The sequence below is a fragment of the Hypanus sabinus genome, chromosome 18, assembly GCF_030144855.1.
Source record: "Hypanus sabinus isolate sHypSab1 chromosome 18, sHypSab1.hap1, whole genome shotgun sequence".
Lineage (NCBI taxonomy): Eukaryota > Metazoa > Chordata > Chondrichthyes > Myliobatiformes > Dasyatidae > Hypanus > Hypanus sabinus.
This window is the reverse complement of record NC_082723.1, coordinates 36,554,912-36,581,660: the sequence shown is the minus strand read 5'-3', so window position 1 is coordinate 36,581,660 and position 26,749 is coordinate 36,554,912. Positions and strand designations below refer to the sequence as shown.

At 39.8% G+C, this 26,749-nt stretch overlaps 1 protein-coding gene across 1 annotated transcript in view; it reads right to left on the bottom strand.

The window, feature by feature from the left end:
- Positions 1-26,749, bottom strand: part of abl1 (c-abl oncogene 1, non-receptor tyrosine kinase) — a 169,061-nt gene extending 142,312 nt beyond the window's left edge. Inside the window, exon 1 of the mRNA XM_059994105.1 lies at positions 26,073-26,749. Coding sequence (XP_059850088.1) covers positions 26,073-26,205 — 133 coding nt within the window. The 5' untranslated portion in view covers positions 26,206-26,749. The remainder of the gene's footprint in view (positions 1-26,072) is intronic.

Sequence of the window (26,749 nt, the reverse complement as noted above, 5' to 3'; positions counted from 1 at the left end):
CAAGTGAGACCTCACCAATGATTTATAAAAAGTTTCAATAGTACATCCTTGCTTTTATACTCTAGTCCTCTGAAAAAGAATGCTAACATCATATTTGCCTTCCTCACCACAGACTCAACCTGAAAATTAACCTTTAGGGAATCCTGTATAAAGATTCTCAAGTCCCTTTGCATCCCAGATTTTTGTATTCTCTCTCCATTTAGAAAATAGTCAGCCCTCTCATTTCTTCTACCAAAGCGCACGATCATGCACTTCCCAACACTGTATTCCATCAGCCACTTCTTTACCCCTTCTTCTAATCTGTCTAAGTCCTTCTGTAACCTCTCTACTTCCTCAAAACTACCTGCCCCTCCACCTACCTTCATATCACCTGCAAACTTTGCAACAAAGTAATAAATTCTGTTATCCAAATCATTGACAAATAATGCAAAAAGATCCGGTCCCAACACAGACCGCTGTGGGACACCACTAGTCACTGGCAGCCAGCCAGAAAAGGCTCCCTTTAATCAGAATTAATTTTATTATCACAAGCATGTGTTGTAAAATTTGTTAACAGGCACTTCAATGCAATACATAATATAGAAGAAAAAAATAATAAATAAATTACAGCACATGTATACTGAATAGATTAAAATGGTGCAAAAACAGAAATAATATATATTACAAAGAGAGCTGGTGTTCACAGGTTCAATGTCCATTTAGGGATCAGAGGGCAGAAGGGAAGAAGCTGTTTCTGAAATTGCTGAGTGTGCGCCTTCAGGCTTCTGTATCTCCTACCTGATGGTAACAGGGAGAAAAGGGCATGCCCTGGGTGCTGGAGGTCCTTAATAATGGATGGTGGCTTTCTGAGACAGGGTCCTTTGTAGGCTAGTACCCAAGATGGAGCAGATTAAATTTACAACCCTCTGCAGCTTCTTCCGATCCTGTATAGTAGTCCCCCCCCCCCCCCCCCATACCAGACAGTGATGTAGCTTGTCAGAATGTTCTCCATGGTACATCTATAGAAGTTTTTGAGTGTATGTGTTGACATACCAAATCTCTTCAAACTCCTAATGAAGTATAGTTGCTATCTTACCTTCTTTATAACTGCATCGATATGTTGGGACCAAGTTAGGTCCTCAGAGATTTTGACACCATAATCCCACTCTTTGCCTCCTGTCAATCAGCCACTGCTTTATCCATTCTAAAATCTTTCCTGTAGTATCATGGGCTTTTAGTTTGTTAAGCAGCCTCATGTGTCAAAGGCTTTCTGAAAATCCAAGAACACAACGTCAACTGATTCTTCTTTGTTTATCCTGTTTGTTACTTCTTCAAAGAATTCCAACATATTTGTCATGCAATATTTTCCCTTGAGGAAACCATGCTGACTATGGCCTATTTTATAATTTCTCTGATTAAAGCAACGAGGGAGATTGAAACATTGAGGTGAGTGCAGATGATGTGTGCCTGCCTTTTGATCGCTCTGCAACTGGAGAGGGGAGAGCCTGCTGCTGTGCCCAGAGAACATTTTTGCAGTTGGGATATGGATTTGGACTTTCAACTTTTACAGTCTCATTGTCTTTCATATTCTGTGTTTTTCACCCAATCTTTCTCTTCCATTTTTGTGTGGGGGAGGGGGATTTGGAGGTCAATGTGCCTGTTCCATTTTGCCTTTTTTTGTGCAGGAAGGAGGAATCTGGGGGTTGATGATTGTGTTGCCTGTTCTTTCTTGGTTTCATGGTTGTCTGGAGAAGAAGAATTTCAGAGTTGTATGCTTTGATAATAAGTGAACTTTTGAAGGTAGACGCACAGTCTTTTCCCCAGGGTTAGGGAGCCCAAAACTCAAGGTCACAGATACAAATAAGAGGGAACTGATTTAAGAGACCTGACAGGCAACTGCTTTACACAAAGGCTAGGAAGAACCTGGAATGAGTTGCCAGAAGGGATCGAGGCGAGTATACAGGCATTTGGACAGGTACTTTAGAAAGTCATGGGCTAAATGCCAGCAACTGGGACAGCAGGGAGGATACTGTGGTCAGTGTGAATCAGTTGGGCCAAAAGGTCTGTTTTGCTGCTGCATAATCTATGGTCTTATCATAACTCTAAGACTCTAAAGATTTACGGCAGAGCTGAGAAAACACACACTGTTAGAAAAGGAACATCTGAGAGACTGTCCCAACATTAGAAGGGGCAGGGCACAGACAGCACTGCATTATACAGTGGGACAATACCAAAACAAACATTATACTAGTAGCCTTGCCACCTTTTAGATTGATAATTGCATTAGACAGTTGAATATTAAAGACACTGGAATAATTCAGAACAAGTACTGTATCTTGCATAACATGATGCTATTTAAACAGTTCTAGCTTTCACTGCAACTATGGCTCATTATATCTAGTAATCAACAGGCTGAACAATGTGTCACCATGCCACATCACAGTCACTAATAAATACATAGAATTTTAAAGGAGAACAGTATGTCTCTTGTAAGTACTGCAACACACTTCTTGGAGAGTTGCATGCTGATGTACAAATGTCCATGAGGAACAACGTTTCTCCTTCATTTTGTTGGCTCCTCAAGGATTTTCACCCTGCCTGATAAATAGCTTCACCTGCTGTCACAAGCATCTATTCATACAGGTTAAATACTGTGTGGCACAATTCTGCATCCTACAGGATGACTGATGGTATTCAGTTTTTGGGAGACTTTTCATTAGCTAGTGCTCAATTATATTTAGTTAATCGAACCACCTGCACATGGTTTGAATGTATGACCAATGTTCCATGATTCTGAATGATTCTCCCCCCCCTAGTCGCTGCCCTTGCACAATTGTCATTCACCTACATTCCTCCAATTATGCCTTAATGAAATATGTTTAAAAGCAAAAACCTCACATAAAAATATTTCAAACCGGCCAAAAAGAAATTAATTTTCCAATATCAGAAGCCAAGCATTTATCAGAATCAAATTTATTATCACCGGCATGTGACGTGAAAGTTGTTAACTTAGCAACAGCAGTTCAATGCAATACATAATATAGCAGAGAAAAAAAGTAAATAAAACATAATAATAAATAAACAAGCAAATCAATTACGTATATTGAATAGATTTAAAAAACGTGCAAAAACAGCAAAACTGTGTATTAAAAAATTGAGGTAGTGTCCAAAGTTTCAAAGTCCATTTAGGAATCAGATGGCAGAGGGGAAGCTGTTCCTGAATCGTTGAGTGTGTGTCTTCAGGCTTCTGTATCTTCTACCTGATGGTAACAGTGAGAAAAGGGCATGCCCTGGGTGCTGGAGGTCCTTAATAACAGATGCTGCCTTTCTGAGACACGGCATGCAAGAATGATTCTTCTTAGAGCAAATCATTCAGTTCTGTTAATTGGAAACTTCCATAGTAATGTCTTTTACCCGTTTTACGCTGCAAGACTTCAGGGCTAAAACCCAAGAAGCAGTGTTTCTTTTTGATCTACAATTAACAATAAATTTTAAGCAATTCTAGCAACATTAGCCCAAAACTATTATAATCATAGTATTATTACACAAAGGAATTATCTACAGTGAAAATGGAAGAAATGCTGCAGATGCTGGAAACCTGAGGTAAAAATAGTAAATATAAAAACACTAGTCAAATACACTCTAGTCAGGCAACATCTGTGGAAAGAGCAATAACATTTCAATTTCAGAATGCTTTGACGGTTTATTTTATTCAGCGATATTGTGAAGTAGGCACTTTGAGCCATGCTGTCCCAGCAACCCCATAACCCCGATCAACTCTAACCTAATCATGAGACAATGTACAATATTCAATTCACCTATCCGGTACATCTTTGGACTGTGAGAGGAAACCAGAGCACCCAGGGAAAACTCACACATTCTACAGGGAGGATGTATAGAGACTCTTTAGAGAACAGCACCAGAATTGAACTCCGAACTCCAGATGCCCAGAGCTGTAACAGTGTTGCACTAAATGCTACTCCAAAGTTCTGAGCCTTTTCTTAAATTAGTTAAGTGTCCTCAAATTAGTTTCAGCAAGTATAGTATAGCTGTATTTACAACAGTACCGCCATGAATGTAATTGGTCAAAAGTGCTCTCCATGAAAGAAACTTTTGTAGCAACTTTGCAACTAACTGTAAATTTCTTGCATTCGGTCTGACCAAGCCACCACAATTCTACTACTTTGCTTTTCATATAAGTTAAGTTCATTGTCATTTAACATGTATATAGAAACAAGATGTTTCTTCAAACCAGAGCGTAAAGCACAGTGGTACACATAATGCACATAATACACGATAACTTTTGAAGGTGAGGTTAAAATCTACAAATAAATCACATATAAATAACAAACTAAAGTGCATTAATATTAAATATTGTAAGGTATGGAACAGTGAAACTTCGAATGCAATGTGGCAGGGAGTTCAGAAGCCTAATGGCCTGGGAGGGGGGGAGGGGAGAGAAGAAACTGTTTCTCATTCTGACCGTTCTGGCTTTTATGCATCATAATCTCCTGCCTGATGTAGAAACTCAAAAGAGGATGCTGGATGGATGGGTGGGATCCTTATAATACTAAGGGCCCTGAGTATGCAGCACTCAAGGTTTCAATAAGGGAATTCAAGAGCATCATGGTGTTGGATTTGGAACCAAGGCAGCGAAATGGAACTGAAGTACGAATTTATTTTTAATTCAACAAAATGGGGTGGGTGGTGTTTTAAAGATTGAATGGCTACCTACTCCCGTGTATCGAAACATACCACAGGTAAGAACAGAAAATTCTTTAAACTGGGTAGTATCTATGGAGGGAGGAGCAGTTAATATTCCCAGTTGATGACCTTTCTTTAGTTGCGGCTAACCGGTTGAGTAGGCGGGCTGGCGGCACAGTGACGTCAGTACTGGACTCTGGAGCGAAGGTTCCCAAGTTCGAACCCAGTCGGGCCGCTCCCGGGCACACTTTCCATCTGTGCAGGGTTGAGTGTCGAGCTCGCAACTCGGCCTTGTTAAAAAAAAACAACTGCGCCGTGAGAAGGATTTGGGGGACCACTCATAGAATCTTTCCTCCAAGACACCCGCTTGAAAAAAATAGTGGTCGCCGAGGCTCTGGCAGAGTATGGCACACAAAAAAAAACAGTTGAGTATTTCCAGTAGATTGTTTTTGAGTTTAATAGATTTATTACAGTAAGATTTGACTTTCCAGAATGTTTGTTATGTTACTTTAATAAGGCAATTCCAGAAACAAAAAAAAGACAACTGGCCAAATTGTTCTGACTGCAAAAATTTAACCAACAGAACAGAAGCAAACTTACCATGTTTCTATCATTTAGATTTCACACACTGCTCTTAAATTGTTTAACTAGATTATTGCCACATTGGAAAACAACATTTAAGTAAAATCATAAAGCACAGGTCAGTCTAATCCGATACCCCATCAGTCAACATTATCATCTATAAAAGTTAATTTCATTTAATAACCTTAAGTAACAATTGACCGAATTCCAAAAGACATGTTGACTCATTGCTTTTTATGACAGTACATTCCGTTATGAGCATTTAGTACCCTTTAAGCAGGCTGAAACACTCAGCCAAAATATCCTGAGTACAGAAGTACTCAAAAGTTTTTTCTGGTGATGAAAACATCAGGCTGATTCTTGTTTGAAAGCAGAACTTATCTCACATTGAAAACAGTGTATCAATTGGTACACATACACTGACAAAGCCAGCACAGCCTTACTACCACCTCTTAACCTCTACACACAAACTGTTAGATGGTTTGTCCAACAACTTGAACATAATCAGCAACTCAAAATATTAGGAAGAGACCACAGTCTCAGATTCCCATAGCAAACATCTATCTTTCAAAGTCATACCTCTTTCTGGCAACCAGTTTAAATTGAACAAGCTATCTATAAGTAACCCTGATGTCACATCAGACTCAAGATGAACATTGTACCACAGATCTTTATCTTTACTATGATTACTATTTCAAACTTCTACAGCCATCACCAGCTTCAGCTCACCTGCTGCCGAAATACTCATGCACAACTTCATTATCACTGGATGGTCTCCTCAGTTCTATGACCCTGATATACCAGGCTCTTTAATCATCTGTGAGTGTAATCACTTCCACTGGTTATTGGGAGAAGACAGGAAAATGGGATTCTTCAAATACAGCCATGCAGCACAGGAACAGATCTTTCAGCCCAGCTAGTCCCTGCCGACCAAGATCCTCATCTAGTCCTCGTCCCTCTTAACTTTTCCTATTCAGGTACCTGTTAAATGTTGTTAATGTACCTGCCACAACAACTTAATCTGACAACTCATTTCACACAGTGACCACCCTCGGTTTCCTATTAAACCTCTCCCCTCTCACCTTTAACCTATGCCCTCTAGTCCTTGATTCACCAAATCTGGGGTGGGGGAAGAACTGCATTGACCTATCTATGCCCATCAGTACTCCTTGTATTATAGCCAGTACATTTTGAATTCAATATAGATTAGGTCAAACAACATATTTATTTAAAATTTCACTTGAATATGTGAATGCAACTTTCAGTCCCATTCAAAAGAATGACCTCTAAATTGGAAACTCTTCAAATAGAGAATAGTTAAAGATCAAGTCCTCATGCATACTTAAAGCAAATTTTTAGAGTTGAATTTATATTTTAGATGTCATGACTCACTAGAACCATAATATTTAACAATACAAAACTAATTCTGGGAAGCATTAATAATTTTGGTTTCTTGCCCAGCAAATTACAGGTTCTCAATGGCATAAAGGCAAGAAACACTGCAGTTATCAGTCACTCCCCACATAGCTGCAATATCATTTATAAATAACATATCTGTCTATAACTTTAAATGATTTATTGTGTGTTGTGGACGTAAACATTTATAATTTACCATGGGTAAAGGATACAGGTTGTCAAAAGCTATTTGATCGGAGATACTTCAAACTTGTTTCTTCTACAACCACAATGCATGATAATTTTCCAATATTAGCCAACTGATGAGAGGCCCACTGACCATCTGATCTACTAATTTTTATGTTACAAAAAAAAATCTCATGATCCTTAGCAGTCATCTAAACAGGCAACTAGATTAATATGCCTGTTCTGTTTTCATTTGTTTTTCTTTGTCTGGGGAGGAAAGAGAGAGAGAAAATTGTGGTTGATGTGCCTGTTTCGTTTTTGTTCGGTTAGTTTGTGCAGGGAGGAGGGATTCGGGGGTTGATGTGCTGGTTCTGTTTTTGATTGTTTTTTTTGGTGTGGGAAAGGGGGATTTAGGGGTTGATGATCACGCTGCCTTTCTTTTCTTTCTTAGTTTGGTGGCTATCCACAGAAAAAGAATTTTAAGTTGTATACTTTGATAACAAATTCAACTTTGAACTGGAATCCTGACCCAAAATTTCACAACACACACAAAATGCTGGTAGAACACAGCAGGCCAGGCAGCATCTATAGGGAGAAGTGCTGTCAACATTTCGGGCCAAGACCCTTCATCAGGACAAACCGAAAGGAAAGGTAGTAAGAGATTTGGAAGTAGTGGGGGGGAGGGGGAAATGCAAAATGATAGGAGAAGACTGGAGTGGGTGGGATGAAGCTAAGAGCTGGAAAGGTGATTGGCGAAAGGGATACAGAGCCGGAGAAGGGAAAGGATCATGGGACGGGAGGCCTCAGAAAGAAAGGATGGGGGGGCACCAGAGGGAGATGGAGATCAGGCAAACAACTAAATATGTCAGGGATGGGGTAAGAAGGGGAGGAGGGGCATTAACGGAAGTTAACTGCCAACTGACTCCAAAATTTCACATAACAGTTGCACCCAACAGTGTGTTTTGTCCTTCAGCAGTGCTTTGAAGTGCCATTTTATATAATACTTTCAAATCCTACAGGCCTTAAGGCTCCAACACTATGATTCATTAACAAAAAATAAGCCTATACTTGCAGTTTTAACAGCAATAAACTACAGACCAAAAGTAGGTTGCTCGTAACTTCATAAAAGTTTCTAAACACAGAAAGAAATAATTCTACTTAATTGAACAAAATGTAATATGTCTTAAAGCCAATGTGTACGATTATGCTTCATTCCCAATACTGCACTTTTTTTGTGCCTACTTGAAGTATACATACCAGTCCAGCAAGACAATTGAAATAGCCAAGTTCTCATCATATGTAAATCAAAACCCATGAAGTTATGTAAAGTATTCTATACAAGAATTTGCACCTCGCATTACAATGTTTGTTGTGAGGCAGCTCTAAAGAAAACAACAATGCTGGAGTGGTCAACATTATGCCACACTGCTCATGTGTCATATGAGCGGGAGCGGCTATGCCTTCTCTCATTCATCAAACATAGTTGTACTTACAGAAGTTACAAACAGATACAACTTACAGAGTCAAAACCTGCATCATACAAACATCCATAAACATGATAGATAGAGTCAAGAATTAAGTTGGTCCTGATAGCCCTGAAACTCGGTGGATACAACATTAAATTTAAGTTACTTGCGTCAGAGACAAATGGCAAGAAGCATTGTCAAAATACAACAATAAATTTTGCTTCAAGAGCTACACTGCTATCACCTTCCAGAAAATAGAACATGCAACTTTAGAACTTTCAGCTGAGAAGATATGGGCAGCGATTAAAAAGGCAAAGACTGCAAGGCAGGAAGTGTTGAAATCTCAGTACTCATTCCAAGTTGCAGCAAAGACAATAATTTCTCAAAACAGAGGAGCCTGATGCAAATGCAAGGCACTGTGAGTGCTCAACTTCATAGACAAAGAGAAGAAAGGAGGAAGGGGGAGAGAGATTTATGCAGCTACAGTCATGACTACATTTTGCTAGGTCACATAACAGCCTGAAGTGGGAGAACGAACAGCCAGAGATCCATGAATAGAAGGCAGAAAGAGGATCAAATCTTGTAGGCATTATAAGGAGCAGGAAACAGATCGAAAAGCAGATTTTAAAATCTATTACTACGGTGTACTTTAAGAACAAACAGGAATTTGGTGCAGACGAATGTAAAATTGAAGAGGGGCTGGAGAGGGCTTCAGATTCCATAGCCACCAAAATCAGTTCTTGGAGAATTGAAGCCTGCACATTCCACAGGGCTGGGATAAATATCTTGGAGCTGAAAGGTTGCTAGCTTTTAAGGGAACATTAAGGCTCGAGTAGTGGGAATCTTGGAATACTATCAGAAAGGAAATAAGCAAAATTAGATATGCAAGCAAGACAGAAAAAGAAATTTGCAGGTGACCCCACAATATGGCCCTATAGGTAACAGAAATTTGCCCTTAAAAATTCACAAATCACTAGTCAAAGACATGAGATACAAAATAAAATTCTCTTACAAAATTCATATTAGAATTTTTTAAAATTAAGCTGTCATTTCTTCATACATACACACATAAAATGGCTTTGTGATGGAGACAGAGGACTGCAATCCCCTCAACTGCATGCTTCATAACCTGCTGTAGATTCAGGGCCTGTTGCCATGTTGACTCTAGTTCTTAAAATGACTTTAAGCTGTCTTTCTTTTAAGCTGTACAAGTCCACAAAAATGTTTTAGACAGAAGTAGTGAAACTTGGAAGGGGAAAGAAGCATCAATGTCAGAATTATCAAAATGACAATAAAAGTGACTTGACGAACTGGTGGTGATCATGGGTCAATTATACATAGCACTGTAATAAAAAAGGACAAAGGCAGATGATGATTAAGTGTACTCAACCAAAACAAGGCCAATTTTATGGGCGAAGATGCTTTAACAAAAGTGGACTGAAAACAATGAGAACGATGAATCAGTGTCAAAAGATTCAAGGCGCTTTTGAAGGAAATACATTTCCAAGAAAAAAGAAGCATGACTTCTTCCAGACCTGGATATTAAGGTGCATACAAGTAGAAAAGTAAAAATGAAGTATGTCAAAAACAGTTTGGAGAGTGCAGGATGAGTACTGCGAAAAACGTGCATAAAAGTGCTTATCAACGCAATGAAATAATTTTTAATGCATATCAAAGCAAAAAGAAAAGCTAACCTGCGCATTGAAGCAAATGTCATGCATGGTTCTATATGAATATAGTTTGTTTACAAAGGAGGCAGATGATTCACATGTCATGAGAAGGAAAAAGTTCTAATACAGCACATGATAGAGAACATGAGGGATCAAGGAGAAGAAATTACAACAATTAGTATCTTTAAAAATTGTCAGGCATGTATTAAAAAATTCTAAGGCTGATAAAGAAACAAGGGAGAAAATACTTCAAGAAAATTTTTCTTCCTTCCTATCAGCCGGCATGGTATCGGAGGATTGGAAGGTTGTTAATATCATACTATAATTTGAGAAAGGAATAAACAAAGAAATTCAGATTCAGATTCAGTTTATTGTCATTTAGAAACCACAAATGCAAAGCAGTTAAAAAAATGAGATAACGTTCCTCCAGAATGATATCACAAAAGCACATGACAAAACAGACTACACCAGAAAATCGTTTGGCAATCCGCAATCCAGAGTCTGGAGAGGCTGCTGCGTATTAATATCGCGCTACCATCTTAGTGCGTTCCCCGGAAAGAAGCTCCAAACTCACCAAACAAAACAAGACCAAAAACTAAAGCTACAAGACCTGCACAAAACCACATAGTTATAACAGTGTAAACAATATCATAACTGATAAAAAAAAACAGACCATGGGCACAGTAAAAAATAGTCCAAAGATGTTAAAAGACTATAAGTTCAAAAGAAACCACCACACAGTTTCCACAAGTCCTCAGGGTCCCGATAGACTCGTCATCCCACGCAGGCAGCAGAAGAGAATACCCCTGTTATCGACTTACAGGGCACCGCCCGACTCAGCCTCACACGCACAGCACACAATGAAAGCTCCGTCAAACCCAGCCTCGCAGACACAGCACACAGTGAAAGCGCTCTGACTGCAGCAGACTCCGAGTCCGTCGAACCTCCAAGCCTCCGACCATCCCCTCCGGCACAGCTTCTCCAAGCACCATCCTCTGCCGAGCGTATTATGACGCCCCTGCCAATGGTCATCGGCAACGCGACCCCGAGGACCAGGGGCCTGTTCTTCTCAGCAGAGATGATTGAAGATCATCATTAGAAAGGCACAGAGTAATAGGGGACAGTCAGCACAGAGTTAAGTTTGAGTGGTTAACATGAGAGGATAACAAGGAAAGCTGATAAACGGAATATTTTTTAATAATAAAGGGAGAAGATCTTTCATGAAAAACTAACTACCAAATCAGAATCACATGAGACCCAAAGTAAAGTTGAATCCACAATTGATTCTGTGTGGCAAAAAGATTATAGTAACAAAAAGTCCATTTACAATAGAGTCCTCAAATGCTCCATGTCAGGTCTCTTGCCAATTGAGGAATCAAAGAGTTTGATTTAAATACTGAAGCATGATAAAGAAGTTTGTAGACGAGAGGATACTGATATTGAATGCCTAGCTAATAGCATGGAGGTAAACAGAAAGTAGAAATGTAGCAATGGACTAGACTGGTGTGCAGACACCTAACAAATGGAACACAACCTGGAGAAAGATGTGGCAATGGTTTGAGCACTGCACAATGCAAGGAATACTCAATTAACGGTACAATGAGTAATGCACAGATCCCAAAGAATCCATGAAGATTGCAGAACAGGAGGAAAGGCAGCATTCAACTAACCTTTCTTCACTGACCAGAAATTTGATGACAAGAATAAGGATATCGATGATAATACTCACCAACATCTTTTGTGCAGGATCATAGCCTTTGCCATCTGAGGAAAAGAATGTTTGAAAATCAAGACCTCAAATCTAGCAAAAAGAGATGGCTTACCAGGCAGCAGTAATCTTTACCCTTCTGCAAGCTTCTGGGACATGGATTATTGACAGCGGTTATTGGTCAATAGCATTGCTAACACTGTGTCCACAGATCCTCTGAATCCTTAACGCTAGCTTAAGCAAATCAATGTCAGTGTATGTCTTCCCTTTGACCAACATCTTCAAAGCTAGGGCCCCTAACTGCACCAAGTCAGCTCCAAAACTGTGTTAACATCATTCACATTCTCAACTTTAAGCCCAGCACAAATATTGGCAGGAGCACCACACCCTCCAAACTTGCTACTGATTTGCTCCACCATGATTTGCTGTCCCATCTTTGGTTCCGTGTGTAGCTTCCACACTGCCTTCATCGGTCACATCAGATCCATACATTGGAGTAGAAGCAAGAGGTCATTAACCCCAAGGGGCTGCTTTATGGGCCAGAGTGCTCTCTGCATTTAAGAAGTGCCTGGATAAGAACTTGATGTACCATATCTATTAAGAATGGAAAAAAAAATATAATAAATTATGTCACTGGCACACATAAGAATTTAGCTGAAAGACCAGAAATAGGGTTAATTCCAAGCAATCTTTTTTTTTTGGCTGTCATGGACACAAAGGGCAGAATGGTTTCACCCTTCTATGTTATGAACATCTGGTAGTTTTAACCTCACTGAATGAATTTATATTACATTATTGTTGATTAAGCAATTATTTAGAGAGACATGCCACTACCAAAGTTGGAAAGAACTCAGATTATTGCCTCAGTAACAAAATAACTTGTTTACAGAATTGAACAAATCTTTGAGCACAATCTTTGCGTGTGCCAGTTATGTGACAGCCTTGAATTTATCAAAATGGATTACTTCCTACAGCTTTCCTCCATACTTGTGTATTTCAAGTCGGTCATAATCCATTTCCTACAGTAAGTAATGTTGGTGTTTAATAAAGCCTTGCTCTTAGTAAGCATAGCAAGATGATACACTTCACAAAAATGAGTTATCTAGATATGCACCCTATGGTCAAGGATGAAACATAACAATGTACCAAATAAATGCAACAGTCCTTTTCATTAAAATACCTGCCACCAAAAATAAATTTTAAAAATGTATCTGCTGGCAATTCTATGGGATAACTCTCGTGCACTGAATCACAATGAAAAAGGTTAAGCAAAATTTATCATTCACCACCATTAATTCAGAACCTATACATTGCGAATGCTTGGAGCCACAATGATTGGGTGTTAACATCTCAATGTGAGCTCAGCACATTGATGCAATTATAAAGAAGGCATGCCAGTGGCTCTGCCTCATCAGACCTTAGGAAATTTCTACAGGTGTATGGTTGCCAGCATACTAATTGGTTGCATCACTGCATGGTATGGAGGCTCCTAGATGCAATATCAAAACAGGCTGCAGAGCACTGCAGACTCAGCCAGCTCCATCACAGTCACAACCCTCCCTACCATCGAGGTCACCTTCAAGAGGCAGCGCTTCAAGAAGGTGGTATCTATCATTAAGGACCGTCATCACCTAGGGCATGCTCCCATTGTTAAAACCATCAGGCAAGAGATACAGGAGCCTGACGGCCAACATTCAACATTTTAAGAACAGCTTCTTCCCCTCTGCCATCAGATTTATGAACAGCCCATGAATAATACTTCATTATTGCTATCTTGCAACTTTATTTATAACTTGCAGTAATTTTCGTCTTCCACCGTACTGCTGCTGCAAAACAACAAATTTCACAACTTACATTAGTGAAAATGAACCTGATTCTGATTTGCAGTACCAACAATAACAAAAACATAGTTTTTCCACTCACAATATAGTTCTAGAAGCAGGGCTTCCATTTTAGAAACTCATTCCCCCCCTCCCCCCACCTAAAGAGCACCTTGCACTGTCTTATATGAGAACTACCAATCCTTCTTGGCAAAGTAAACCCTAGATGAGCAATCCTTCCTAATATCAGTTTCTTCCCCCCAGGTTGTCATTATTGAACATCCTGCTAACACCCAGTACACATTGACAGCCAGTAACATTATACTGTTGTATAGTTAATTATTCTATATATGCACCATATCAGAATAATATTTTTATTCACCATTAATACTATTCTTTCAATTATTTTCTGTGATGTATATGTTACATGTTTTGCACCTTGGTCCCAGAGGAACATTGTTTCATTTAATTGTATACATGTGTTATGGTTGAATGACAATAAACTTGAACTTGAAATTGATTTTGGAATAGGTTTAAGGGACCCCCATCTTTTTTTATTGCCATGGACCAGCAAATTTGTAGAAAACACCAAAACTGGGGATATAATGAACATTAAGGAAGGCTATCAAAGTCTACAGCAGAATCTGGACCAGTTGAAAAAAATAGATTCAACATTCAAAATTGTTTAATGTCATTTCCAGTACAGTGTAAAAGAGAACAAAATAATGGTTACACTAGATCCAATGCAACATAAAAAAAACAAGAACACAATAAATATAAATACACAAGATAACATATACATAAATTAATTATATATCCATAAAGTGATACTAGACATAGAAGCATCTGTACATAAGGTGACTCTGACAAGCAATAATAAAGTAGCGATAGTGAGGGGAGGGGGTTGTGGAGGAGTGGGTAAGTAGGTGGAAATGTTGATTAGCCTTAATGCTTGGGAAAAACAACTGTTTTTGAGCCTGGTTTCCTGGCATGGATCCTATGTAGCCTCCTCCCTGATAGAAGTGGGACAAACAGTCCATGAGCAGAGTGGATGAGACTTTTCATGATGTTGCTGGTCCTTTCCAGGCACCTTGATGACAGGTAGGCTGTACTGGTGATGCATTGGGCAATTTTGACCTTTTTGTCCACTCTAGTGCAGTTTCTGAACCATCCAATGATGCAGCATGTGAGGATGCTCTCTACTGCAAAGCTGTATAATGATGTCAGTATAGATGTGCATAGTCCAGCTCTCTTCAGCTTCCTCAGAAGGTGGAGACATTGGAGAGCTTTCCTCATTGTGTAGAATGTATACCAATGATGTAAAGAGCAGTGTGAGTTGTCCGATGCCTTTAGTCTTGACGGCATTAAAGAGGTCATTTGCCAGACACCAAGCCATGAGCCCTTCCACCTCCTCTATACAGGCTATTTCATTGTTGGTGATGAACCCCACCACTCTTGCATCATCAGCAAACCCAACAACGTGATTACTCAGGTGCTTGACGGTGCAGTCACGTGTGAGCAGAGTATACAACAAAGGGCTCCGCACACAGTCCTGTGGGGCACTCGATTTGAGGATGATGGGGAGGGAAGGGCAGTGTACATTCTGACTATTGGAGGTCTAAAAGTTAGGAAGTTCAACAACCAGCTGCACAATGGTGTATTTAGACCAAGGAGTAAAGAGTTTGTTGACCAAGCTCTGTTGGACTTTAGTGCTAAATGCCAAACTGAAATCCAGAAACAGCATTCTGACATCAGCATCTTTGTTTTCTAGGTGTGCCAGGGCTGGGTGCATAGAGCTGTTCTGAAGGTAAGCATATTGGTGACTGTCCAATGTCACAGGAATGCAGCTTTGAAATGTGTGCTATTACCAGCTTTTCAAAGCACTTCATGATGATTGGCTTTTATGAACTGGGCACTAGTTGTTTCATTCAGAAGGCTGAGTTCTCTGGCACAGAGATGATGGTGGCTGGTGGTAAGCATGTCTGTGAAGTCTTCAAGTGAGCTGGTGTGCACACTCCTTCAGTACTTTGCCTAGGATGTTGTCTGGCCCGGCCACCTTAAAGGAGTTGACTCTTGCAGATTCCTTCTCATGTCTGCTGCTGTTACAGACAATGACTGCTCACCTGGAAGAGGGGTAGCTCTCTTGGCCGCCATTGTGCTGCATGCCTTGAAGTATGCATAAAAGCTGTTCTGAGTATCAAGGAGAAATCTTTGTGTACATTGAAAATGTTGCTGCACAAACCCATCCGTAGTTTGTAGTCACTCTTCTGAGGAAATTTAACATCTTACAATTAAATGTTAGCCACATTACCTACTCAGGGAATTTACTGTTGTGTTCGTCACTGATGTCTATACCCCCAAGTGCAAACACCAAGGAAGCACTTGGAGTGCTTTATAGTATCATTAGTTCTATACAACTTAAGCATCCAGATGGTCTCTTCATAACTGCAGGAGATTTAACTCATGTTAGCCAGCAGGACATTTTACCCAAATTCCACCAAACACATCATCGTGGCGATGAGACGAGTAAAACAGACTGGACCATGTTTATACAAACAAACGCAAAGCCATCCTATGCCCTTATTTTGGCCTCTGTGAACATATCTCCCATTATGTTAATCCCAGCATACTAACCATTGCTGAAAATGGTGAAACTGGTCAAGAGGACCAACACTGTATGGCCTAACGAGACAATCTCTATGCTTCAGATATTCAAGAAGGCTGGAACAAACAGAGAAGATAGAAACCTCAAGGAATATGCCTGAGCAGTCACCAGTTACATCAGTAAGTACGTGAACGATATTGGTACCTCAAGAACAGTCAGCTCGTGGCCTAACCAGAAGCCCTGGATAAATGTAGAGGCACACTCCCTACAAAAAGCCTGGGATACTGCCTTCAAGTCTGGACTGCTTATTCTTTTCCATAAATGCTGCCTGACCTGCTGAGTTCATCCAACGTTTTGCATGTATTGTTCTGAATTTCCAGCATCTGCAGACTTTTTCATGTTGGGGATGACTGTACCAATGATGCCTTCCCTCCCCCCACCCCCAGAGAGGCTAAAAAGAAATAATGGCAGGTAACATTTAAAGCAGACAAGTGTGAGGTGTTGCACTTTGGGAGGACAAACTGAGGTGGGACTTGTATAGTGAAAAGTAGGGCACTGAGGAGTACACTAGAACAGAGAAATCTGGGAGTACAGATCCATAATTCCTTGAAAGTGGCAACACAGGTGGTTAGGGTCATAAAGTGAGCTTTTGGCACATTGGCTTCATAAGTCAAAGTACTGAGTACAGGAGTTGGTATGTTATGTTGAAGTTGTACAAGATGCTGCTAAGACTAAATTTGGAGTATTGTGTGTGGTTCTGGTCATCTACCTAGAGGAAGGATATTAATAAGTTTGAAAGAATACAGAGAAAGTTTACAAGGACTGCCAGTACTGAGGACCTGAGTTATAGGGAAAGGTTAATTATTCCCTGGAGTGTAGGAAAACGAAGAGGTATGATATAGGTATACAAATTTATAAAGAGCATACATAGAGTTAATGCATACAGGCTTTTTCCGCTGAGTTTTGGTGAAACTATAGCTAAGCTTATAGGTTAAGGGTGAAATATTTAAGGGGAACACGAGGAAGAACTTCTTCACTCATTGGATGGTGCGTGGGACAAGCTGCAAGAGGAAGTGGAGGAGGATTCAGGTTGCATTTCAACTTTTAAGATAAGCTTCAATAACTACATGGATGAGAGGGCTACGGAGGACTACGTCCAGGTCAATGTGACTAGGCAGAACAATAGTCCAGCATGGACTAGATGGACCAAAGGACCCACATCTGTGTTGTATGATGACGATGGCACAAGGCTATGCCAAGATAAAAAGGCAAAGCAATTAATATAATTAAAATCAAAAATGGTACTAAGTCAGTGTACTTGGACTTGCAAACAAAAAATCAACCAAAATATTCCATGCTGTTATAGACATAAATGTCTTTTGCATTATGAAATTCTTGAAATGAACAAAGGAGTTTCACTTCCTGCATCTAGTTACTTGTACAGAACAGCAGTTCTCATAAGGGGAAAGTAAGTGTTGTCACCACCCCTTAAAAGTGGTCACTGGACCAAAAAATGAAGTTCCGTCCAAATGATGTCACCAGCTATGCAAATTTATCTGGACTAAAGGTCAACCAGTTCTATTCACCATATGCAAGCAAAAAAGTAATAGTTACATTTTAGTAAAATCCTGCTGACTCTCAGTATTATTCAAAGTGCTTTAAAACCAGCATTGTATAATTATGAAATGCAGCAGTCAATTTGCAAGCTACAAGTAACCACAAAAAGCAATTTATCTAGTCATTGGCCAATTGCTTTAGTGATACTGCTTGGAGAGGTAAGAGTTTACTGGGGCACCAAGGATTTTAACATGAGGGAGAGGAGAACATTGTAAAAGAGCAAGTAGTAGGGTGACACACACAAAATGCTGGAGGAACTCAGCAGGTCAAGCAACATCAATTGAAATGAATAAACAATCAACTTTCCAGCTGAGACACTTCTTCAGGATTGGAAAGGAAAGGGGAAGATGCCAGAATAAAAAAGTGGGGGGGGGGGGTGGAAGGAAAGGAGGATAGCTAGAAGGTGATAGATGAGGCCAGGTGGGTGGGAAAGGTCAAGGGCTCGAGAAGGAAGAATCTGAAAGGAGAGGGGAGTGGATCATGGAAGAAAGGGAATGAGGAGGGGCAACAGGGGAAGCTGAGGAAAAGAGATAAGAGGCCAGAGTGGTAAGTAGAAATAGAGGGGAGGGGAAAGGAAAGGAATTTTTTTTTTAACTGGAAGGACAAATTGATGTTCATGCCATCAGGTTGGAGGCTACTCAGATGGAATATAAGGAGTTGCTCCTTCACCCCAAGAATGGCCTCTTAGTGGCACAAGAAGAGGCCATGTCAAAACGGGAATGGGAATATCAATGAAAATGGTTAGCCACCGGGAAATTCCACTTCTGGCAGATGAAGTGGAGATGCTCGACAAAGTGGACCACAACTTATGTCGAGTCTCACCAATATAGAAGCAGCTACATTGGGAGCAATGGATACAATAGACAACCCCAACAGATTCACAGGTGAAGTGTTGCCTCCCCTGGAAGGAATGTTTGGGGCCCTGAATAGAGGCAAGGAAGGAGGTAAATAGGACAAGTATAGCATTTTTGTCACTTGCAAGGATATGTGCCAGAGGGAGACAGGTAGAGAGGGATGAATGGACAAAGAAATCACAGAGGGAGTGACCCCTTTGGAAAGCAGAGAGTGGGCTGGGTAAACATCTGTTCGGTGGTAGGACTCTGTTGAAGATGGTAGAATGATGTTTTGGATGCAGGGACTCATGGGGCAGTAGGTGAGAACAAGAGGAACTCAATCCCTGTTAAGACAGCGGGAAGATGGGGTGAGCGTTTGGATATCCAGGAAATGGAGGAGATGCAGGTGAGGGCAGCATAAATAGTGGAGGAAGGAAAATTCTGTCCTTTGAAAATGCCTCCTGCAATAGTTATTCTGAACTTCATACAAGGACTGCTCCGAGTCCAATGGCACATATTTCAGCTTTTGTCAGGCTTATCTTCAATTAGAAATTCACAGTTATGAGGCATTACTGTAAGGTGGTGTGTTAAAACACCACAAAACCATAAGCATATCCTGTGGATAAACTTGATGTTACATTTCCTGAAAACAACCACAAAACACGTCCAAATGACTATTCAATTACAACATCCCGTTTCACTACCTTTCCTTTCTCTAACCTGCCAACATTCTCGACAATGCATTCTGACAAATACTTACAACAGTGTGTCTATAACACAGTGCAGGGGAAGAGGAAAGAAATGAAAAAGATGGATTGCAAAGTTGAAAGTGTAACCACAATACATTGGAGCATTAAGTTAAAAAAACCCTTCCCCTTTCCCTCCCCCATTTGATGGTGATCACTTGTAATTTTTTTTGTCTTCTGATCCAAGATCCAGGATCCAGAAAACTGAGTCCACCCAACCAGCAAATGCAAGCACATTCTGAATGGTACAGTGACCTAGAGTAGAAACTGATGTTTTTAAGGGGGGGGGGGGTCTGGGTAACGCATGCATTTTCTCACCAAGACATGTTTTTCTCCCCCCAGGTACCCTATTTTCCTCCCACATTCCAAAGACACGTTTCTTAGTTAATCAACTAGATTAATCTTTATCGCAGTTAATCTGTGGAGGAATCAGAAGGGAGTTGAGGGACATGCGAGAGACACAAGCTGCTGAGGTACAGAGAACTACGAGAGTGATTAAGACCCAACAGGATTGTGCTTCTGGCTGAATGACCTCCTGATTATCGTGGAGCCACTGCTATGAAACCCTTCTAAAATGGCTGCAAGTCAGGATTAGAATTAAACTCAAAATACCACAAGTTGATGAGCAGCACAAGTTTGACGTTTGGAAATAACTCCCCTCTGTTGGCAAAGCTCACTGCAAACATCTTTATTGTGAAACCAAACTTCTTTCATTTCAAACCAATATACATGGATTAATAAGAATCTTTACAACAAAAAGATGTTCAGACGACATTGAACAACCATTAATATCCCATAGGGATACTGATCAATTGGGCAAAAGCTGCAGAGTATTAGGAAAATACTGGGAGATATAAAATGGATAGTGCTCTCAGTGGCCAAATACAGGCAAAATATACCAAATAATCTCCTTTGGGCTGCATAATTCTATGAACTACAGATAACTATAGCCACAACAATTTCCCCCTTAACATAAAATTTAACAATATTAACTGAAGTTTTCCACATTAACTGAAATATCTTGTCATTCAGCTGATATATTCAAGAAAATCACAGTATTTTGTGCACAGAGAAATGAAACCTGGCAAATGTAACGCACAGACTTTGGAACTGATCTGCTGCTTATCACTTACATAAAAAAGTGCTTGTGGTGAGTGGGTGGGAGAGAATGTTTAGAATGCCTGTTAAAAATCTACAAGATCATCAAGTAGTCAAAAAATGGAGATGGAACAAAAAATAGCTTTTAGTGAAAGAAAGCAGTGCCTGTAAGGAACCTTGTTTAATTCACAAAGCTGCTCATACTACTGCTGTAACTACATACACTCCTATTTTGATCTTTCAAACAAATGAAAGTTTATGGTTTTAATGACATGGACTCAAATCCAGAAAATTTAAATGCTGATTATTTTAACTGATAAAAATTTTGAGTTCTCTAAAACTGAAAGAGATGCCTCTATCTCTAACTTATGAAATACTTTCATACTCTAAGATCTTTACCACATCACCCTCATGTTTTGAACTTGATAATTTTAATCAGTTTAGTTTGGGTGATGGAAGCCAAATTATTAGATATACTTGGAATGGAGATGGAAAAATATTTCAAAGATTGAACAATTGACAGCTATGGATTAATGGCACACATGGAGTTAAGGCCAGCATAAATCAGCCATTATAATATTGAAAAGTAGAATACAAAATAACAAGTGCAATATTTTGTTTCTATTGTTTGAAAATGACTGTTGGCAAGATATCAATATTTAAATAAACAACCTTGTTTTCAGTTTAAGATACCTGAAGAGACAAACAGCTATGATAAACACTGCACTAAACATGCTTGTGGCTATGTTTTGGTCAATCAAAGATTAATAATGGATAAGCTACCAACAGTTAAAGTTATAATGGAACAGTTCTATACTAGTACACAAATATGCTTAAGAAATTAGGGTAAGTGAATTAAATTAAGCATGATTGAAATCGTCCCTTTTTAGCACCCAGGGGCTCTCAAGAGTTAAAGTGAAGCAATTAACTAATTGAATAATAATCCGAAATAAATTCTCAACTATAATGGAATCCTTCCAAAGTAGTTTCCTTCAGAAAGTCTGGAATATACTGGACAAGTAGATACAATTTAAATATTAGAGTGATAGGTGAAGATAACCTTGTACTGCAATACCTCACTTTCTCCCCATCATTGATCGAAAATATTTTTCATTCTCCACAGATACTACCTGACCTGCTGACTATTCAAGATTGTTTATTGTTATTCTTCAGTACACCAGTGTAAAAGAGAACACGATTATTGTTACTCCAGATTCGCTGCAGCATTAAACACAATAAGCGTAAAGAACACAAAAAAATGTACACAATAAATATAAAGCAATCCTATAGAACACAAGGTACAAATAACTGTTACATATATAGACTTATTGTATGTACATAAAATGATGCTAGGTGATGTGAGGGCAGTGGTGGTGGTGGGGATTTAAACAGATGAAGGTATTGATCAGCCTGATAGCTTGAGGGGAGATAGATGATTTTTTTTTGAGTTGTGGTCCAGGCATGGATCATGGATGTTGAGTAGTCTCTTCCCTGATGGGAGTGGAACAAACGGTCCATAAGCAGGGCAGGTGGGATACTTCATGATATTGCCGTCCTTTTCCTACCACCTTTCTGTACATACATCTTTGATGGTGGGTTGACTCTTGCCATTGTTGCTTTGGGCAGTTTTAACTATCTGTCATAGAACTGCAGTGCAGTTTGCATATCACACAGTGGTGCAGCATGTCAGAATGCTCTCAACTGTGCATCTGTAGAAGGCGTGAGTATTGATGCAAGGATTAGCTTTTTTCAGCCTCCTCGGAAAATAGAAGCTTTACAAAAAGATTTAAAAAGTGTTTCAAGTACATTTAAAATTAAAGTTTTTTTTTTAAAAACAGCTCAGTATCCAATTTTCACTAATTCAAGTTCAACTGTGAAGCAGTCTTTATAAGGAGCATCATTCTGTAAAACACAATTTTGCTTTGTAACAGTTTATCAAATAAAAAATATAAACAAGTCATTTGTGTCTCATCGTACTATGATAAGACCATAAGAAATAGGAGCAGAATTAGGCCAAACAGCCCATCTAGCCTGCTCCACCATTCCATCATGACTGATATATTATCCCTCTCAACTCCATTCTCCTACTTTCTCCCTGTAACCTATGACATGCTTACTAATCAAAAACCTATCAATATCCGCTTTAAATATCCCCAATGCTTTGGCCTCCACAGCTGTCCGTGGCAATGAATTACAAAGATTGATCTGTAGAAAGTCGCTATACAAGGGACATCTGTGTACTCCGAGGGTGTGCCTTTGCCTGGGACTCATCCACCATAGGAAACATCCTCTCCACATTCACTGTCCAGGCCTTCAATATTCGATGAGATCACCTATGATTCTCCTGAACTTCAGCATGTACAGGTCAGGTACAGAGCCACAAACGCTCCTCGTACGTTAACCCTTTCATTCCTGGGATCATTGTTGTGAATCTTCTCTGGACCCTCTCCCAATTCCGGCACAAGCCTTATAAAGCCTCAGCATTCCATTTTTTGTTTTTATATTCTATTTCTCTCAAACTGAATGCTAATATTGTATTTGCCTTCATCTCCAATTACTTCACTTTTTCAATGCCTTCTGCTTGTTCTTGTTGTCTTGTTTATGTTACAAAACTGTTGGAGCCTGTGATGCAGAATAGAGACGAGGCGTGGGGTCATGAACAACTCCATTTTGAAGAGACAAGGAAGATTTAAGCATCGAGGTGAATGCGGAGGGGGTCAGCAACGGCTCCCAATGGAGGTCACCTGGATGGTCAGCAGCCGGATCAGTGGCATTCAGACCCAAGTTGGCAGTCACACTTTACAGAAGGACGGAGTTCGCTCAACCACTCTCCTTGTATACAAGCAAAAAAATGTTTTTGATATTCTGAAATTTGTGTTTATTGAACTGTATTTTACATTGGTTTCTTTCAGATTTTCAGTGTTTTCTTTTTTGTGGCCAATTGGCAGGTGGTGTGAATGTGAGAGAGAGTGGGGAGGGGAGAGAGGAGGGGGATGGGGAGAGGGAGGGGGAGGTTTTGGGGTTTTGATGCTACTGTCGCCATTTTTCTCTATAAGTGAGGGGGTCGGGGGTTGATATTGTCACTGTTTTTTTTCTGTGAGTGATGGAGCCGGGATTGTTACTGTTTTTTTCCCTGCGAGTAAGGGGGGCAGGGATTGTTACTGTCGTTTTTTTCTGCAAGTGCAGAGGGTGGTCAGGGATCGCTGTTGTCACTGTCTTTTTCTGCGAGTGACGGGGTTGGGGACTATTACTGTCATCTTTTTTTCTGCGGGGAAGGGATGGGGAATTTGATGTTATTGTATTTCATGGCTAAGTGAAGAAGACAAATATCAGAACTGTACTGTACTTGCATAATTTGACAATAAAATTAACCTTTGAACGTTTTGAACCACTGACTCAACCTGCAAATTAACCTTTAAGGAATTCTGCAAGAGGACTCCCAAGTGGCTTTGCACCTCTGTTTTCTGAATTTCCTCCCGATTAGAGAATAGCTTACACTTTTATTCCCTCTGCTCAAGTCCATGACCATAGGGAAGTACACTATATTCCATCTGCCACTTCTTTGCCCATTCTCCTAAGCTGTCGAAGTGTTTCTGCAGACTCCCTGTACCACCACCTAACTTTGTATCATCGGCAAACTTTGCCACAAAGCCATCAATTCTGTCATCCAAATCACTAACATGCAGGTATTGTCACTATTTTTGTCTGGATATTCACTACTCAATCTTCAGGAAGGGGAAATCGGGGGAACATACACCAGGACTCATTAAGGGGTCAATGGACACAACTACCCCACCATCAAGGACATCTTCAAGAGGCGGTAAATTAAGGCGGTGGCATCCATCACTCAAGACACTCACCAGCCAAAGCATGAGGTACAGGAGCCTGAATACCCACACAATGTTTTAAGAACAGTTTCTTCCCCTCTGCCATCAGAAATCTGAACAGTCCTTATTCATATTTTGCACTTATTACTTAATAGCAAATTTTATATCTTGTACTGCTGTAAAAACAAATTTAATAACATACAGCAGCAACAATAAACCTGATTCTGAATTTAATTGCCAAATTCTGCATCTCTGAGAACATTTCTGTTCTTCTTGCACCTTTTTGTTATAAATATTGCTTAAAAGTAAAGTTGTCATTAGTTCCGTCTGCCTTCCAGAATCTGATGAGAAAGTCACAAAGCTGATATAAAGCCACAATTTTTGACAGACCCTGATGCTGATCATTTCAAGTCTCCAAGTAGGCTGTTGTTTCTCTCTGGATTCTAAATCATTCTCACCATCGTGCCAGTGATATACATAATCGTGTGCATCACTAAATGGAGTTTCTGCAGAATGTTTAAATGGCTACCCTGATAATGAAAGATAATGAAAGGATTTGACAGAGCAGATTGAGAGAAAAAAATGCTTCTATTTGCACGTGAGATAAAACCAGATGCCATATACAAGAAAACTATCAATAAATCCAATATGCAATTCAGAAGAAAATTCATTACCAAAGTAGTTATAACTTGGAACTAGGGACACCACTAGTAGTGGTGGTAAACATTATTTTAAGAGAGAGTGAGATTAGGTAAAAAGAAAAAAATCAGAGTGATAGCATAAGATGACAAAAACGGTAAGCAGTACCAGCATAGATTACTGGGCCAGACAGTCAATTCCTTCACTCAAAATTCTTTATTTTGCAAAGACCACTGAGTGAGCTCCAGGTCAACTTAATTGGAATTTAAAGAGCTTTTAAACTGAAGATTCCCTTCCAAAGTTTATTTTTCAATGAAGATATAACAAATAATAAAAGTTCTTGCTCTCAGCCAGTACTCCTTGAGTATGCCATCTTCTAACAAAAACACCTGTTTTGTCTGTAAGCATGACTATCTTCATCCTACATTTTAAATTATCTTCAACCAACATGGTCTAAAAAACATGGTCTATGCCTTGCCAATGTTTTCTTAACATTTTTGTTCAAATTGACCAAAACACTTATTACACCACATTTTGTCAAAACTTAATTTCAGTACTCATGGAGTGTAAAATGTGTTGAAACACGCTGAGGTGTGAATGAGGTTACAAAAATGTAAACAATTTTTTTTATTAAAGCTGGAGTTTCAGGCTGCTTATTTTTTTTAAAAGACTAATACATAAACATATAAATGTAGGAAACAGAGCAACTGAGTAAGCACGGCTAAGCAACTTTACTTGGGATGAAGTTCAAGTTCTATAACTTAGATACCTTTACTTTTCCCCATTTAAACAACTAATTACATTAACACTGTATATGGAAATACAAATGGAACAATGATTTGATGCAAATACCGAGTCAGTGGTAATCAGCAGCATCCATTCCTAAATGATAAAAAGATGAACAGAATCCCTGTTTACAGCTACCAAAGCAGGTTTTTTTTTGTGAATTCTGCAAGTGAACACAGAATTTGCATTTTGACAATAATCAGTACCTTCCAGTTCTCAGACATAACTTAATCCTGTCCCCATAAAGCAATTCTCAATACAGTTAAGAATTTTACAATCAGAATTTGGTTTGATTTAGGTTTCAACCCTAGATAATAACTGATCACACACTTTTGACCTGGTTTGTTTGGCTGTTGAAAGGACAGGGTTGCCACCAACGACCAGTTCTCTAATCATGAGGTTTCTCCTTACCGTGCTCCACAAATACATTGAAATGTTGAGCTCCATGTTTGGCTGTTTCTCTCTTCCCTCCTTTGATAAACTGCAGGGCAGTTAGAGTCGGCCTCTTTTGGTCCGCAAGAACTTTGCCTGGTTGTTGCCCCATATATTAACTGACTCCAGGTCCAAGTAATAAAAAAAATCATTTAAAACTGAGAGCGAGTTGGATAAGTAGGAGATAGGAGCAGAAAAGGATAGGATCAGCCGCCCACAATAGGAACAAAATTGGAAGCTGAGGATTCAGGTAGTGGTATGGGTGGTGGGGTAAGGGGGAACAGTGAGCTCACAGGTTGGGTGTCAAAGGATGAAGTGCAGATAGAAATCATAAATTAGGGGTCAAGGTGGTTCACTAACGTGGGTACAAAGAGAAGGGTCACGGGGTAAAGCCTATGAGCAGAGAGGGTCACAGAATGGGGGCGTCAAAGTTCCAAGCTCAGAGGGGAGGGTTATTGAGAACCCTTTAAATTCCCTTACGGGGCAGTATTTTGTGCCGACTCCGTTCCCATCGGCTCCTCTTCACTCATATTTCTTTTCTCACATCTCGGTGAGACAGGACTGAGAGGAATGGCTGGAGGAAAAAAACTTTCCTGAGATGAAAGCCGCCTCCACTCCGCGTCCAAACTCAGCCAGAAACACCCGCCATGTTTGGG